At 41.8% G+C, this 15,477-nt stretch overlaps 1 protein-coding gene across 1 annotated transcript; it reads right to left on the reverse strand.

The window, feature by feature from the left end:
- Positions 1–2,785: 2,785 nt before the first annotated feature.
- Positions 2,786–12,721, reverse strand: LOC133756497 (butyrophilin-like protein 1). Its single transcript, XM_062187170.1, has 11 exons — positions 12,650–12,721; positions 11,675–11,910; positions 11,009–11,079; positions 6,965–7,315; positions 6,148–6,429; positions 5,813–6,013; positions 5,247–5,267; positions 5,134–5,160; positions 4,931–4,957; positions 3,934–3,960; positions 2,786–3,285 (listed from the first exon to the last, which is right to left on the reverse strand). The coding sequence occupies exons 1-11, from the start codon at positions 12,719–12,721 to the stop codon at positions 2,786–2,788; spliced, it is 1,815 nt and encodes a 604-aa protein (XP_062043154.1).
- Positions 12,722–15,477: the final 2,756 nt, after the last annotated feature.

Raw genomic sequence — 15,477 nt, forward strand, 5'->3', positions numbered from 1 at the left:
TGAATTAGGGCAGTAGATTCTGGGCAGGGTGAGGGGTAGAGGAGGGGGCCTTGTGCTGGTCACCAGAAAGAACAAGGTGGGATTTGAGAATTAAGATTTTCAGTCCCAGGGGCCAGTCCCAGGGTGGGTGGAGTCAATGCCTATGATGCTGGGGTCCCTTATGGGTGCCATTTCAAGTCCTGACTTCTCTAATTCTAGTCCGGCTCTCTACTGGTGCACCTAGGAGGGTGGCAGGGGATGGCCCAAGTGCTTGGGCCCCTGCACCCACGTGGGAGACCAGGAAGAAGCTCCTGGCTCCTGACTTAGGCCTGGCCCAACCCTGGCCATTGCAGCCACTTGGGAAGTGAACCAGCAAACCAGGGGTGGAGGCTCTCTCCCTCTCTCTATCTCTCTGTTTCTCCCTCTCTCTGTGACCCTTCAAAAACAAAACAAAACTTTCAGTTCCAGAATCCAAGTTCCTAGGAGGAGAGCAGGGATGAAGCACTATGGCCAATGATTTAATCAACTGTGCCCCTGAAATGAACATTCCATAAAATCCCAAAAGGACTAGAGCAGAGAGCTTCCATGTAGTGAACAGGTGGAGGGGCCCAGAGTGTGGCACAGCCAGAAAGGGCATACAGCTCCATGTTACACTCAAAATACTTCACCCTGTGCATCTTTTTAGCATCCTTCATAATGAAAGTTTATCTTATTTCTGTGAGTTACTCTAGCAAGTTAGTGGAGTCCAAAAAGAAGGTTGTGGAAACACTAAGAGAGCTGGTGAGTCAGAAATACAGATAAAAACAACCTGTGTTTTCAAGTATCATCTAAAGTGGTTGCAGTCTTGTGAGAGCTAGCCCTCAGTTGGTGATTGATGCTGTCTCCAGCTAGATAGTGTCAGAATTAAACTGAATTAAGACATCCAGCTGGTGTTTCTTGCAGGATTGACTGCTTGCTGCTGTGTGAGGAATCCACCCCTCTCCCCTTTCCGGTGTCAGGAGCAGTCTTCATAATGATTGTCAACTTAGCAAACAGGAAAAGTCCTTGAGTTTGTTTATCCCTGAATCCTCAGACTGATCCAGTTTCATCTTCATCTCACATGTTATAGTTTTCATTTCTAGAAACTCAATTTGAATCTTATAAATTCATATCTCTATCATTTTGAACATTTGGAGATAGTTGTAACTTCTACTTTAATGTTCTTGTCTGTTAATTCTAATAGCTATTTCAGTTTTGTGTCATTTTAATCTATTCATTTTCTCTTTGTTGTTAATTATATTTTTTTTATTTCTTTTCATGCCTGGTCATCATTGATTGGATATCAGACATTATGCATTTTACCTCATTGAACTTTCTTCTAGGATGAAGTTAAGACATTGCTAAACAACTTAGGACTTTTGGATCTTGTTTTTAATATTTAATCATCAGAACTGTGGCTGTTTTGAGTCTAATGACAATTATTTCCTACTACTAAGACAAGAATCTTAAGTTCCTCATGTCCTAGTGTCAGTACCCAACGCCCACTGAATTTGCAAAGTTTTCCAGCCATGCTGATAGGAACATATACTATTGCCATCCCTGTTTGAATACTGGATACTGTTTCCTGTAATTGCTTGTTACAATGTAATTAATGATTTTGATTGGAAGGGGAAAAAGAAGAATCTTCCCCCTACTTAGAATTCCCCAAAATATAATTATTTCCTTTATTAATATCTTAGGCAAAGCAATGCAATTTTCCTCTCTTCCTCCTCCAGTATGTGCTCACTTCATTATGGTAGCCCCAGAACCACATCATGTTAACATCATCACATTTGTGAGAACTGGATTGTAATTGACATTTTTTTCTTTCGTAAAATTATCTTTGAATTTAAAATCTGATCTTGTCTGGCTATCAAATTAAAATTTAAGTTTTCTCCTTAAACATTTGTAAATAGCACTGTTTTGTAGTTTTATTCAGTGTTGCTGTTTTGCTCTTGAGAAATATGATGTTCATTTAATTTTTATTTATTTGAACATTGCTTTAGCCATTCTAGTTTATGTGTAGTCTGAAGAACTGTGCTGTATAGAATTTATTCTTTACTAAACAAACACAGAAAGAGTGCAAACAAAGCTTACAGAGCCAATTGACAGAATAATTTTACTTATATTGAATCTTTTATACAATTTTTTTATTTGTTTATTTGAGAGAGAGAAATTACAGACACAGAGAGGGAGAGACAGAGTGGAAGGTTCTCCATCTGCTGGTCACTTCCCAAATGGCCACAATGACTGAAGCTGAGCACAGCTGAGCTGAGCTGAGCCAATTTGAAGCCAGGAATCAGGAGTCTCCCTTGTCCTGGGCCTCCCACACAAGTACAGGGGCCCAAGCACCCAGGCCACTGCCCTCCTGGGCCACAGCAAAGATTTGGATTGGAAGAGGAGCAGCTGGGACCCAAACTGGCATACTCACATGGGATCCCAGCCCACCATGCCACAGCACCGGCCCCTTATGCGGAATCGAATACTAAAATAATTGCCACATCTTTCTAATTGCACATATTTGTTTTTATTCATGCCATTCTTTTAGTAGTTCATTTTAGGAAATTATCAATCTGGAAAATATTGAATATAAAGTTAGAAGTTACATTTACAAAAATAATGAAAGAAACCTGATTCTTCTCTGCAGACTGTTCAAAGAACACCACTTTTTAATGTAACAATCTCTAGCCATGAGTACCCGTGGAGACCCCATGCTCAGTGGTGCCTGGGGTCACTGATCAGGACTGGAGTCCTGGGCTGCAGCATTTGTGTGAGATCTGCCTCTAAGTCAATCAGCGGGCTGTGCACGTACGGAGAGCTCCACAGGTTTACGACTGAAGTAAGGATAGAGTGATCCAGAGAAGCTGGATTTGGTGAAGGAAAAGATGTGGTCACCACTCACTATGTCATAGAAAGAAACGTCACTATCCCCATAATCTAAGAAAATCACAATCTTTTGTGGATCCTTTTCTATACGGAGAGACTCATCTATAAAAATCTCTTGTAAACAATAGCCAAGAGCCCTGTATGCACCTCTCTTCTTCTCTAAGACTCTGAATTTTTTCCTTGATGGTTCGCTGGATGGTGCATTCTTAACCGTATTTTCTTCAAAAATGCCTAGCGTCCACTCATCAGCATCCTTAATGTCCACTTCCCAGAAATATCTCCCTGACGTAAAATCTCTTTGTTCCACTGTGATGAGATTCTGTGACTCCTCCCCGTGGTTCTCTTTTCCTTCTGTTCCAGAATTGTTCTCAGAAAGCCTTTCATTATGTATGGTCACCTTGGCTAGAAGAACAAAAAAGAACCACCACGGAATGTTTCAGAAAGTCGTTGCACAGATAAAACTCTAAAGAAACAAAGAAAATGAGGAGCTAGTGGTACAACAACACCTCTCGAGGTGTGTATGTTCAACTTGAATGTCCTCTCAAGGTGCATTTGAAGGGACTCTTCTTGTTTTATATCATCTTTGTTACAATTAGCATCTGGGCAGAGTGCCAGAGTGAGCCAGGACTTGCAATATTTACTTGAGAATATTTCTTTTCCATGTTCTTTATAAATTAGGACCATGGTTTAATTTATAGAAGAATAAATGTCTACATACTTATTCATTTAATAGGTCTCATGTAAACTAATCTCTAAAAATAGCAGCTGACTCTGCATTTCCAGCACCTATTACTTTGGGGTCTCCTCAGCTGAAAGGTTACGTTAATTCCTGTTTTCAAAACTAAGTGGACCCCACAGACAAGAAAGGAGGCCAATATGTGGAGATGGAAACACAATCAGTTAATAGTTCAGGCTAGCATTTGATGAGCTTCATGGTCTTCCATCTCTTTACCAGAATAATGGTACCTTGTCTTTTCCACTAGAAAATGGTGTTAATAAGGGAAAATGAGGTATGGAAGGTACATTGGAAAGGGGCCAAAAATCACTCACCAGGCTGGAACTTTTCCTTTCTCCAGTCTGAAAAAGAGCAATACAAATTAAAGGGCATACACCCAGGGAATGAAAAACAGAAAATGCTTCCTACCCTGGATGGCTACTTTCTCCTCCCAACTTTCCTCACTTCCTCCCAAAACCCCTCAGTCTCCAGTAGATCCAGGAACTACAGGGCAAGTGAGATGCTGTCTGTGCTCTGTCTCAGCCTAGGTAGTTTTCTAAACTGTTTAAATCTATGCTCTTCTTGGTTTGTCTTGAATGGGTAAAATTCTATCTTAATATATATTTCTGAATACAAAATATACTATCTATTTTTATGTTTTAAGAATTATTTGAAAGGCAGAACTACAGACAGATGGAGGAGAGAAAGAGAGAGAGAATCTTTCATCTGCTGGTTTACTCCCCAACTGGCCATAACAACAGAAGTTGGGCCAGGCCAAATCCAGGAGCCTGGAACACCATCCAAGTCTCCCACATGGGTGGCAGGAGTCCACGTACTCGGGTCATCTTCACTGCCTCCCCAGGCAAATTGACAGGGAGCTGGATTAGAAGTGGAGCAGCTGGGACTAATACCAGTTCTCATATGGGATGCCAGTGTTGCTGGCAGCAGGTTGGTCTACTGCACCACAAAACCAGCCCCTATATTATTATTCTTTTATACCTTATCTGTTTATTTGTGGTATAAAAATACTGATACAATAGATTCATTGTTTGACCAAAATCACTCTGAATTCTCCATCCCCCTTCTCAGCATGAACAGACTAACAAATCATGATGAGGCCTACACCAGCCTGTTGTGAAATTCACCAGGTAGTAACTACTTCCCCTTTCACTTTACCTCTAATTACCACATTGATAACAAATACATTTCCACAAGTTGCAAGTGGGCAGGGGTATGCGCACGTATGTGTGTGTATTTGTGGGTCCCTGTTTAGTGTCTATTATTGAGCTCATAACACTAGAGATATAGGCAAGATTTAGGAGCATTATTTACCAGGATACAGCAGGGCCTTCTTCCAATCTGAAACAGAACAAACCCAGGTAAGCCAAGGTGAGGTAGTAATCTGTGATCTCCCATTCCTTCCTCTCCTCCTCTTTTTCTTCCATTATTTCATCTTTTGTCTTTTCCTCTAAGGAGAGGAGCTAAGAAAGGGTCAGACACTGGGCGTCAGGTAAGGGAAAGGCCAAGTCTCTTACCTTCGAGGTACAGTTTCTTCCGCTGTTCTGAAAGAAACAACATCCCATGAGAGTCCCAGACAGGCATGAAAGGGGAAACAAACTACAGGGGCATGAGAGGCAGCAGGACTCACTGAGCTCGTTTTCGAGGCTTTCTGAAAGAGAAGGAGAGATAAAACCCGTCAGCTGAGATTTTAGCTGCCCCTGAGTTTGGCGAGTAGCCGGATGAATTAGATTTGGCCTTCTCTTAAGGATCTCATATTCTGGGTGAGAAGGGGCGGCAAACATGGATGCCCAGTCTAAAACAGGAAGTGCTAAGAAAAGTAGGGGATGCCTTGGGGTCACAGGGGAAGAAATAGCCATGCTTCATGAGACTTTAGAATTTATTGGGTTTGTCAGAAGCATATTCTTGAAGTATGAGTAGGGAGAGAATTCTGGGGAAAACATGCACAGAAGGAGAGAGAAACAGCTCTGGGTGTGATGCAGCCACGGTGTGGTTTGAGGAGCCACACTTTAGAGGCCTCCTGACCACGGTGCCCTCATCCAGCTTCCCACAGGGTTTTCTCCCCTGCACAGGACTCCTCGCTCTGTAGAGTGCCTGGTCCCCTGTGTTTCCTGTGAAATCTTTGATTTCCCTATCTACCCAGTCCTCCCCAGCTTTTGCATGAACCTCTAATTTGCCCTGGTAACCCCAATTTACCTTTGCTCTTAAATGCCGCTTCTTTTCCCTTCTTCATCTCCTCTCTTTCTTTAGCTTCTCTTTCACTTTTCTTTATCTCCCTCTCTTTGGCTTGACGTTCTCTCCAGCCAATGTAGCTGATCCCAGCGATGAGGAGACTCAGCACAGGGACGGTCCAAGCCAGGGCAGCTTTCCACGGAGACACCTTGGGGAAGAAGGGCTCTGCACAGGGGCGTACAGAGGCACTGTCAGCGACCAGCCTGGAGGAGGCGCTGCTGTTTCCCCACGACTCCCTTCCGGCCTCCTCCCCACTTCCTGCCCTTACTCCTCCCTGGTGAGGCCTGGGCCCCAGTCACCTGGGAGGAAGATGGCTGATGCGAGCTCCTGGCCGGAGAGGGGATTCTGGATGGAGCAGGTCACGTTGCCCAAGGAGCTGTCCTTGACTACGAGAGAAGCCTCCACCTGGAAGAGCCCATCGCCGTCCTGGGTCTGAGACGCGGCCGGCGATGGCAGCTTCCCTCCCGCGCTGTCTCTCCACTGCACCGTTGGCTTTGGGAACCAGCCTCCTGAGGAGCACAGCACTCGGATCCCACCGTCCTCAGGCCCCGTCATGTGAACACGAGGGATCGTGCCCAGGCCTGGGGAGAGAAAGCAGTTACCTGAGGCCTCAGGATCTCAGAGCGCAGGGCCTCTGAGGCACTGGACTGGGGAGGAGACTGGAGCTCGGATGTGAGCCTCAGGCTGACTTGTGGCTCTGTTTGGAAATCAACTTACTGCCTTGGCAATGTGTTTGTACTGAGAGAGCTTCGGGGTCATTTAGTGAAGAGGAAATAACGCGGACAGTTAAAACCAGAAAAATAATCTAATTCTGTTACTTAGTTTTCTCTCCTGATTAGGTTAAAAATAATGCTTGAGGATGTCAGTACTTATCTTAATACTACTGCTGAATAAATTTTCTGAGAACTTTTCTATGTCAAAACATCTTTAGATGTATTTTAGAATGAGCAGCATGGACAGTCTTATCCTTATGTACAACCTAGGAAGCAGACGTTTTACAAGGCAAAATAGTGTGTCAGCACCTCCCAGATGACAAGCCGTGCAGCTGAGGGATCCAGAGCTCCTACCTTGTTCCTGGCTCTGCAGCATGCCCCACACTCTGCCAAGCTCACATACCTTCAACATTCAACTCCACAGTGGCCTCTTGCAAGATGTCACCATCTCTAAAATGACACCAGTACTGGCCATCGTCGGAGGCCCGGACATTCTGTATCAGCAGGGTCACACTCCCGGTGTCAATGGAGTCGGTCACCAACTGGGTCCTGCCACGGTACTCCAGCATCTGCTCCTCACTGTGCTCCTGTCCGTCCTGGAATACCAGCACCGCCGGGGAGAGCTGCGCTCGGTACCACCGGATGTGCATGTCGGCGGCACTCTGCTCGGGGGACAGCTGGCAGGGTAGAGTGGCGTCTGCCCCAAGTGAGACCACAATAGGCTCAGCAGGACCCTTCACAGAAAACTGGGACCCTGGGGGGAATGAGTGACAGAGGTGAGATTATAAGCCCATTGATATTTCTTGATTTGGGAACTCAAACATATTTCTTATTTGTATAATTTATCCAGAAAAATAGTATGTGTTTTAAAATTTAAAAATTTATCTCTATAAAAAATCTGTGCATATATATAAATATACATATACATGTATATATAATGTTTTCTCCAACTATATTCCTCTTACTCTCTTCCAACAGATTCCACTCATTTCTTCAGAAGTAACAACTGTTTATAGTTTGGCATTTGAAAGGGCATTCCAAATAGTATTTATATGTAATTATGTAGAAGAGATTTATTGATAATTTTTTTTAAATATGGCAAAGTAACCCACTAAGCAATTATCTTTTCTGAATGGGAGGCGAGTGCAGGTTATGACTCTCCTCACTCACACCTTTCTGTCCTAGGTGGGTAAGTAGACACTAGACATTTCTAACCTTGACTTTGCCCTTGGGTTGGGGGAGGGAGAAATGACAAGATTTTATCCTAAAGATAAAAGTAGACTTTTAGAGGCCGATGCCATTGCACAGTAGGTTAATCTTTCACCTGCAGTGCCGGCATATCATATGGGCGCTGGTTCTAGTCCCAGCTGCTCCTCTTCTGATCCAGCTCTCTGCTGTGCCTGGGAAAGCAGTAGAACATGGCCCAAGTGCTTGGGCCCCTGCACCCACATGGAAAACCCGGAAGAAGCTCCTGGCTCCTAGCTTCGGATTGGTGAAGCTCCGGCCATTGTGGCCATCTGGGGAGTGAACCAATGGAAGGAAGACCTTTCCCTCTGTCTCTTCCTCTCACTTTCTATAACTCTACCTCTCAAATAAAATCTTAAAAAAAAAAGTAGACTTTTAAGAGAAGATAGGCCTTTTTATTTGTTTTCAAATAACTATGAAGGCTTGAAACCTTAAAGAATTTTTTCCTATGAAAATTACTTTCATGAAAGAGGTGCAGGATAGGAAGGCTTGTGTGTCTGAGGTGTTGAGAGGCAGGCAGCCCTTAGTAAAGATGAAGGAGGTGCCGCAGAGAAAATGGAGATTTTGTCTGAGTTGTAAAATATGCTCCTTCAAAGCCAAGATACCATGGAAAAGAAAAAAAAAAGAAGACCTAAATGAAAGATCTCTGTGAGTGAGATCCCAGTGGAAAGAACGGGGCCATCAAAGAAGGAGGTACCTTTCTCTGAAAGGAGGAGAGGTCTTCCACTTTGACTATGACCCTATCGGAATAAGATCAAAGTCAGCGAACTCTAAAGGCTTCCATAGCCCTGACAACTCATGACTAGAGCCTAGGGAGATTACTGACGCCATGAACAGGAGTGTCAAATTATTAAGTCAGCAACAGGAGTCACTGTGTACTTACATCCCATGTGGGATCTGTCCTTAATGTGTTGTCTAATGTGCAGTGATGCTATAACTAGTACTGAAACAGTATTTTTACACTTTGTGTTTCTGTGTGGGTACAAACTGATGAGATCTTTACTAATTATATACTGAATCGATCTTCTGTATATAAAGATAATTGGAAATGAAAAAAAAAAAAAAACCCTGGTGTTAAACTGGAAATGGCATAGAAAATTAATTAATTTTTAAAAAAATATTATGTAGGATCTCTGCCTTTAATGTGCTGTACACTCTTATTTAATGCTATAACTAGTACTCCAACAGTATTTTTTTTCACTTTGTGTTGCTATATGGGGGCAAACTGTTGAAATCGTTACCTAATTTATACTAAACTGATCTTTTGTATATAAAGAGAATTGAAAATGAATCATGATGTGATTGGAAGGGGAGAGGGAGCAGAAAAGGGGAGGGTTGTGGGTGGGAGGGAAGTTTTGGGAGGGGGAAGCCATTGTAACCCATAAGCTGTACTTTGGAAATTTATATTCATTAAATAAAAGTTTAATAAAAAAAAGAAAATTAATTAATTTTTTTAAAAAAATATTATGTAAGATCTCTGTCTTTAATGTGCTGTACACTCTTATTTAATGCTATAACTAGTATTCCAACAGTATTTTTTTTCACTTTGTGTTGCTATATGGGGGCAAACTGTTGAAATCGTTACCTAATATATACTAAACTGATCTTCTGTATATAAAGAGAATTGAAAATGAATCTTGATGTGATTGGAAGGGGAGAGGGAGCGGGAAAGGGGAGGGTTGTGAGTAGGAGGGAAGTTTTGGGAGGGAGGAAGCCATTGTAATCCATAAGCTGTACTTTGGAAATTTATATTCATTAAATAAAAGTTTAATAATAAAAAAATGAAAAAAATGCTCCTTCATCAAGTTACCTGAGCCATCCAATTAAAATTTTTAGTTAAAAAAAATTTAGTTGTATATTTTCATTGCATTTGAAAGAGACATAAAGAGGAGTGAGGTCCTCAATCTACTGCTTTACTCCTCAACAGATGGTGCTGGGCCAGGCAGAAACCAGGAGCCCAAAACTTAATCCCAGTCTCCCATGTGGTTTGAACCATTACCTACGGCCAGGGCATGCATTTGCAGCAAGAAAACATTTTACTGTAGAAACCCACAGTCACAAAGTGACTGGTAAAACTTGCATTGGCAGAGGCACAGGACATTGTGGTGCCCAGGTCCCACAAGTGTGTTGATTCTGGGGTGGGAAGAATTCAGAACAGAATGGCTGTGTGGGTGCCCAGGAGGACTGAGTACAAAAGGCACGGGTATGTGAACTTAGAGAAAGTGGCGCCGACCAGCAGAGGATGTGGACCAAACAGTCTAGGCAAGGAGAATGACAGTAGCCATTGTGCTGGATTGAGGCAGTGGTCCCCATTCTATTCTATCCCTGCATAGAATACTGGATTCTGTTGAAAATCAGGAGATATATGTTTTAGCTACTTGATATTAGGACGTTGGCAATACACAGTATGCGAGGAATTTAATTTATAAAAAGGTATTTGGCATTACATGTAGCGAACGCATAGTGTAAAACACCATTGTGAATTCTTCATGTGAGATCCTTACATAGCGACTTCTGCAACAACAGACATCTTATTACTTGTAGTTGGCTCTGCTTGTTTTTTCACTGCCTGCACCATCATTTTCAAGCTTTTCCTAAATCAGTGAATATTTACACTGCTTCCAACAATTGCTACAGACAGCATATCACACACATGGGAAATCATTTCTGTAGAACAAAATTTTTATAGAATTTTTTAGTTAACATGTATGCACATTGAAGTTCTTGGTACTCACCATCTAACTGACGTCAAATTAAGATGATAAGAAAAAAATCATTCTTGTGATCTTGTATTTGGTTTATCTCCAAACCTGGCATCTGAAGCACCATCCTACGGAGCCTATTTATTTTATGAAGGGAAGATTCATGTCCCATAAAGAATAGTAGTTTGTCCAAGATCTTAACCAATTAGAACTCAGGAGCTCTGAGTCTAAATTTGTGTACCCTACACTTTCCTTGGCAGGGTGAAAATTACAAAGATTATTTTCATTAACAGATAAATCAAAGGGCAATAGGCTAAAGTCACCTATAATCAGTGACATTGTAGATAAATATTGCAATTATGATTTTACAAGATCTACCCAAAGGAGCAAGGGGGGATGATGTGAGAGAGTTTTCTTGGCTGACACATGATCCACTGTTTCCATTTATGTAAGAGGAGACATTGAAAAGAAACCAATAAATAAATAGTATGAGGCAGAACACTGACCTGCTGAATACCAGGTGAACATCTGGAGAAGGAGCAAAGGGAGAAGAAAACCAGATGGAGACAGCCTGGGAAAACGCAGCATCTTCGTCAGAGCAGAGGGAGATGTTCACTCTGACAGTGAATTATGTTGAATTATTCTGTAAGAGAAGGGGATGAGACAGCCAGAAGTTTAAGAGTTCTTTAAAACAAAGGAATTTTCTGTTCAAAGACTTAACTTTATATTTTATTTGGGCTAATTCCCCCTTACAGACCTTAAGACAAGCAGCATCAACTCCCCCTCCTCCCTACTCAGTGGATTTTCCTTCTCTTCCTCTTTTTTTTTCCTGAAAACCAATTACTGCTACATTAAGTGTAGAATGCTGTAAACTATTCTCTTGTGCTCTGCTTCTGTCTTGCTTTTCTGCAGAGTCACCTCACCAGGGCTCTCTTGGAATTGAAAACCCCAAGTCAATGCTGAACAATTGAAGTCAGACAGAACCAGACCATTCGCCTCAGCCAATCTATCTTCAGTTTTTTTGCATTTGTTTATTTATTTACCACAAACAGCTCTTGTGGCTTAACTCCTTTTCTCCCCCTATGCCCCAGAATTCAAGCCCCTGTTTGCCAGTAACCTCACCTACCACAGACCCCTCTGCACATCACCACATATTTCTCTCTCACCATCTAGATGGAGCTGATGGATTTCTGAAAGCTTCGGGTCTCCTCAGCGCACCAATAAGCCCAGCTCCGTAGGCAGCTTGCACCTGGTTGTTCTCGTAGTCAGCATCCAAGGGTGTGGCTTCAGGGTCTGGAGCTGGCAGGTTTCTAACTTCACTAAATTGGGAAAATAGTCTTGAGAAGAGGGGCACACCTCGCTGCCAACAGCAAGGTTTGTGAATGTCGCTCCCAGAAGGAATCTAAGGAAAAAAACGCAGCCTGACTTTGCTGAAGTCTCAGTAATTTTAAAAGAGAAAGTAATAAAGTTCACCGCAGGGTACTTTGAACTGGGTTGGGCTACAGAGTAAGACCTGGAATACGTGCCCTTGTTGAAAATGTAGGTCCCTTCTCTCACTAGCAGAGGGCTGAAACCACATTATTCAGAGTGAACGAAGCATTTTCCTGTGTGATGTTCAGATCTGTGGGTCTTTGCAATGTTCAAATTACTAAATCTATTTATTAGAGAGTAAAAGCAAAAGAAGCGTAATTTCTTCTTACTATACTCTAACTAACATTAGAAGGCACTTGTAGAGTGGTGCAGGGGAAAGATCAGAGTTCAGAAACGGAGGGCTCTTTGTTCCACAAACTTAGGGCCCCCAATGGGAGAATAGAAAGAGTAACACGATTGTCCCAGACTACAATGTGTTCAGAGGAGCTTGCTTTCCATTTCAAGTTCTTCCTGAGCTCAGTGTTTCTTCTTGTCAACAAGGTTTATGGATAATCAGGGACCTAAGCAATTGTCTAAACAGTAGGATTGATCTGCTAACAGTTTGGCTGAAGGCACCAACTCCTAAATGAATATTCTTTAGTCTCCATTAGCGGCATGCAGCTTTTTAGAAATCAAGTCAATTAACATATAATCCACATACAGAATACGTGGCTTTTGAAATGTACACTTCAAAGAAGTTTCACAAATGCTTATGCTAATGTAACCACTACCTTGATCAAAATATAAAACAGTTCTGACTCTTGAATATTTCCCTCACATTCATTTTCAGCCACACCAGTCATATCAACAGTATTCTAATACATATTATGATGGTTTAAGCCTGCCTACTCTAAAACTTCAAAAACAACACAAAAGGAATCATACACTGTACGAAATGTATGCTTTATGATTTGGACCCTTTGGCTAAACAAAATGATTTTTGAGATTTAGCGATGTTGTGATATCAGCATCTTGTATATTTACTGCTGTTTAATATTATATTGTGTGGGCCGGTGCCATGGCTCGATAGGCTAATCCTCTGCCTGCGGCGCCGGCATCCCGGGTTCTAGTCCCTGTCAGGGGCACCGGATTCTGTCCCGGTTGCCCCTCTTCCAGTCCAGCTCTCTGCTGTGGCCCGGGAGTGCAGTGGAAGATGGCCCAGGTCCTTGGGCCCTGCACCCGCATGGGAGACCAGGAGAAAGCACCTGGCTCCTGGCTTCGGATCAGCGCAGCGCGCTGGCCACAGCACACCAGCATAGTAGCCACTTGGGGGGTGAACCAACAGAAAAAGAAAGACCTTTCTCTCTGTCTCTCTCTCTCTCTTACTGTCTAACTCTGCCTGTCAAAAAAAAAGATATTACATTGTATGAATACCATGAGATGCTTTGATACATGTATATATTGTACAATGTTCAAATCAAGATATGCATATCTATCTCTTAAAAATATTTATCATTTATTCATGGTAAAAAGCATTCAGAATTCTTTCTTCTAGTTTTTTTAAATATACCATATGTTATCTTTATCTATAGTCATGCTACTGTGAAATAGGATACCAGTACTTATGTATTTCTCCTAACCATAACTTAATACCCATTGATCAATCTTTATCCACCCCGCCATACTCTTTTAAACTCTGGTAATGATTATTCTGTCAGCTTCTGTGAGATCAATATTTTCAGATTCCACATATGAATGAGATCATGCAGTACTGTCTTTCTATACTTCACTTAACATAATATTCTTAGCTCACTTAACATAATGGCCTCTAATTCCTTATATTGCAAATAACTGGACTGCCTTCTATGACTGAATAGCATTCCATTGTGTGTATACAACACATTTTCTTCATCCATTCACCCACTGATGGACACCCTCTTTTACAGGACTGTTGGGAATGTGAATTAGTGCAGTTGTTATGGAGAATTGTAGGGAGATTCCCCAGAAAACTAAAAATAGATCTACTATAAGACCCAGCTATCTTATTTTGGGATATACATCCAAAGGAGGTTAAATCAGCATATCAAAGAAATACAGCTTCATGTTCATCACATCACTATTCACAATGGCTAATTAATGGAATCAACCTAGATGTCTGTCAGTGGACAGGTGGATAAAGAAAATGTGGTATAAATACATAATGAAAAATATCCAGCCATAAATAAAAATGAAATCCTGACATTTGCAGCAAAATGAGTGAAATCAGAGGTTATTATATTAAGTACAATAAATGAATCATATGAAGACAATTATTGTATGTCCTCACTATAGAGGCTTTAAAAATTGATCTGAATTTAGTGTGTTTACTAGAAACTAGGAAGGGTGACTAGAGGAGAAATAGGGGCAATTTTGGTAACTGCTACCAAGGCATAGTCAGAATTAAAAAAAAAAAAAAGGAAGAAAGGAAAGGGGCAAATTGAGGGAGGGATGGAGTTTAAGAAGTAAGGTTATCTTCTTAGAATTGTCTCCATGGAGTACATGAAATCTGTTCTCTTTATATTAATAAATTTTCAAAAGAACTATGAAGATAGAATTAGTGAGTTCTATGTTCACAGCACAGTGAGGCAATTATACTCCTCAATACTGGATTATGTACTGTGTGAAGAGGAGCTCATAACCTCCATACACAAAGAAAAGAGAAAGAAAGATAAATGTTAACTACTTTGGTCAGTTTACATTTTAAACATGTGTGTAATAGCATCATACTCCATAAACCTGTACAAGTATCACATATTAATCTAAAAGTAGATATATGTTGCTGCCTCTAAGTGCTTTGTGCATTACTTCACCTAATAATCACACAAAAGTTTCAGGGCATGTAGTATTATGAAACTCATTGTCAGATGACAAAACTGAGGTGCAAAGAGGTTGTATAACTTGCTCAAAATCACAAGCTCATACATCCCCTCAGCAGGGTTAACGCGGGAAGTCAAGTTCTAACACCTGCGCTACTAACTTGGCTCACACAGTATTTCTCCGGAAGAAAGAAATCAGTTGTTTCTGATCCTTTCTATCTCTTCTAAGCAAGTAATTATAAGATAAATTTATTATCTTGCCAGGTCAAAGTCCTTTTTTCTTGTTTTATTTTACTTTCAGTTTTGAATATGTTAGGGTGGCCAAGGAGAAGCCCGTTGCTGAAGGTATTCTGTGTAGGAGGCTTCTTGCTTCCAACTTCTGAATTCCTTTTAAAAGCTACCTAAGGCTACTCCTACGGCCCACGTTCTCAAAGCAGCTTAGACCAAGATGCATAGGAGAGCCCTTTGAGCACCAAAGAAGGGGAGTGGAAGGAGTGGTAGGGAGGAGTTCCCGCTGGTGCTGGTGTGGTGAAGGGCCTGAGAAGTTCAGGATGCCTCCATCTCTCTAAGAGGAACCTAAAAGCTGTGAGTGTTGCGCGAGCAGTTTCTGGGTGATGGGCAAGAGCGAGAGGAGAGAGGATTTGGGTCAGGATTGTGTGGGGTGCTGCTCCTTCTCCATGCAGGGATGAGTGGGGAGGCATTTCATGGAGCCCAGAGTGACGCTTGTGCTAAAGCCGTTTCTCTCCAAGGCTGCTTATGCCTCC

This window comes from Lepus europaeus, chromosome 3, assembly GCF_033115175.1.
Source record: "Lepus europaeus isolate LE1 chromosome 3, mLepTim1.pri, whole genome shotgun sequence".
NCBI lineage: Eukaryota > Metazoa > Chordata > Mammalia > Lagomorpha > Leporidae > Lepus > Lepus europaeus.

What these genes read in the sequence shown, in the direction of transcription:
- LOC133756497 (XM_062187170.1), bottom strand. Translation starts at nt 12,721, where the DNA reads ATGACTGGTGTGGCTGAAAATGAATGTGAGGGAAATATTCAAGAGTCA. An exon ending in TGTTTTATATTTTGATCAAG is followed by an intron (nt 11,911 to 12,649) that starts GTAGTGGTTACA and finishes TTTTTTCCTTAG; the next exon opens with ATTCCTTCTGGGAGCGACAT. An exon ending in ATCAGCCATCTTCCTCCCAG is followed by an intron (nt 6,014 to 6,147) that starts GTGACTGGGGCC and finishes GCCCCTGTGCAG; the next exon opens with AGCCCTTCTTCCCCAAGGTG.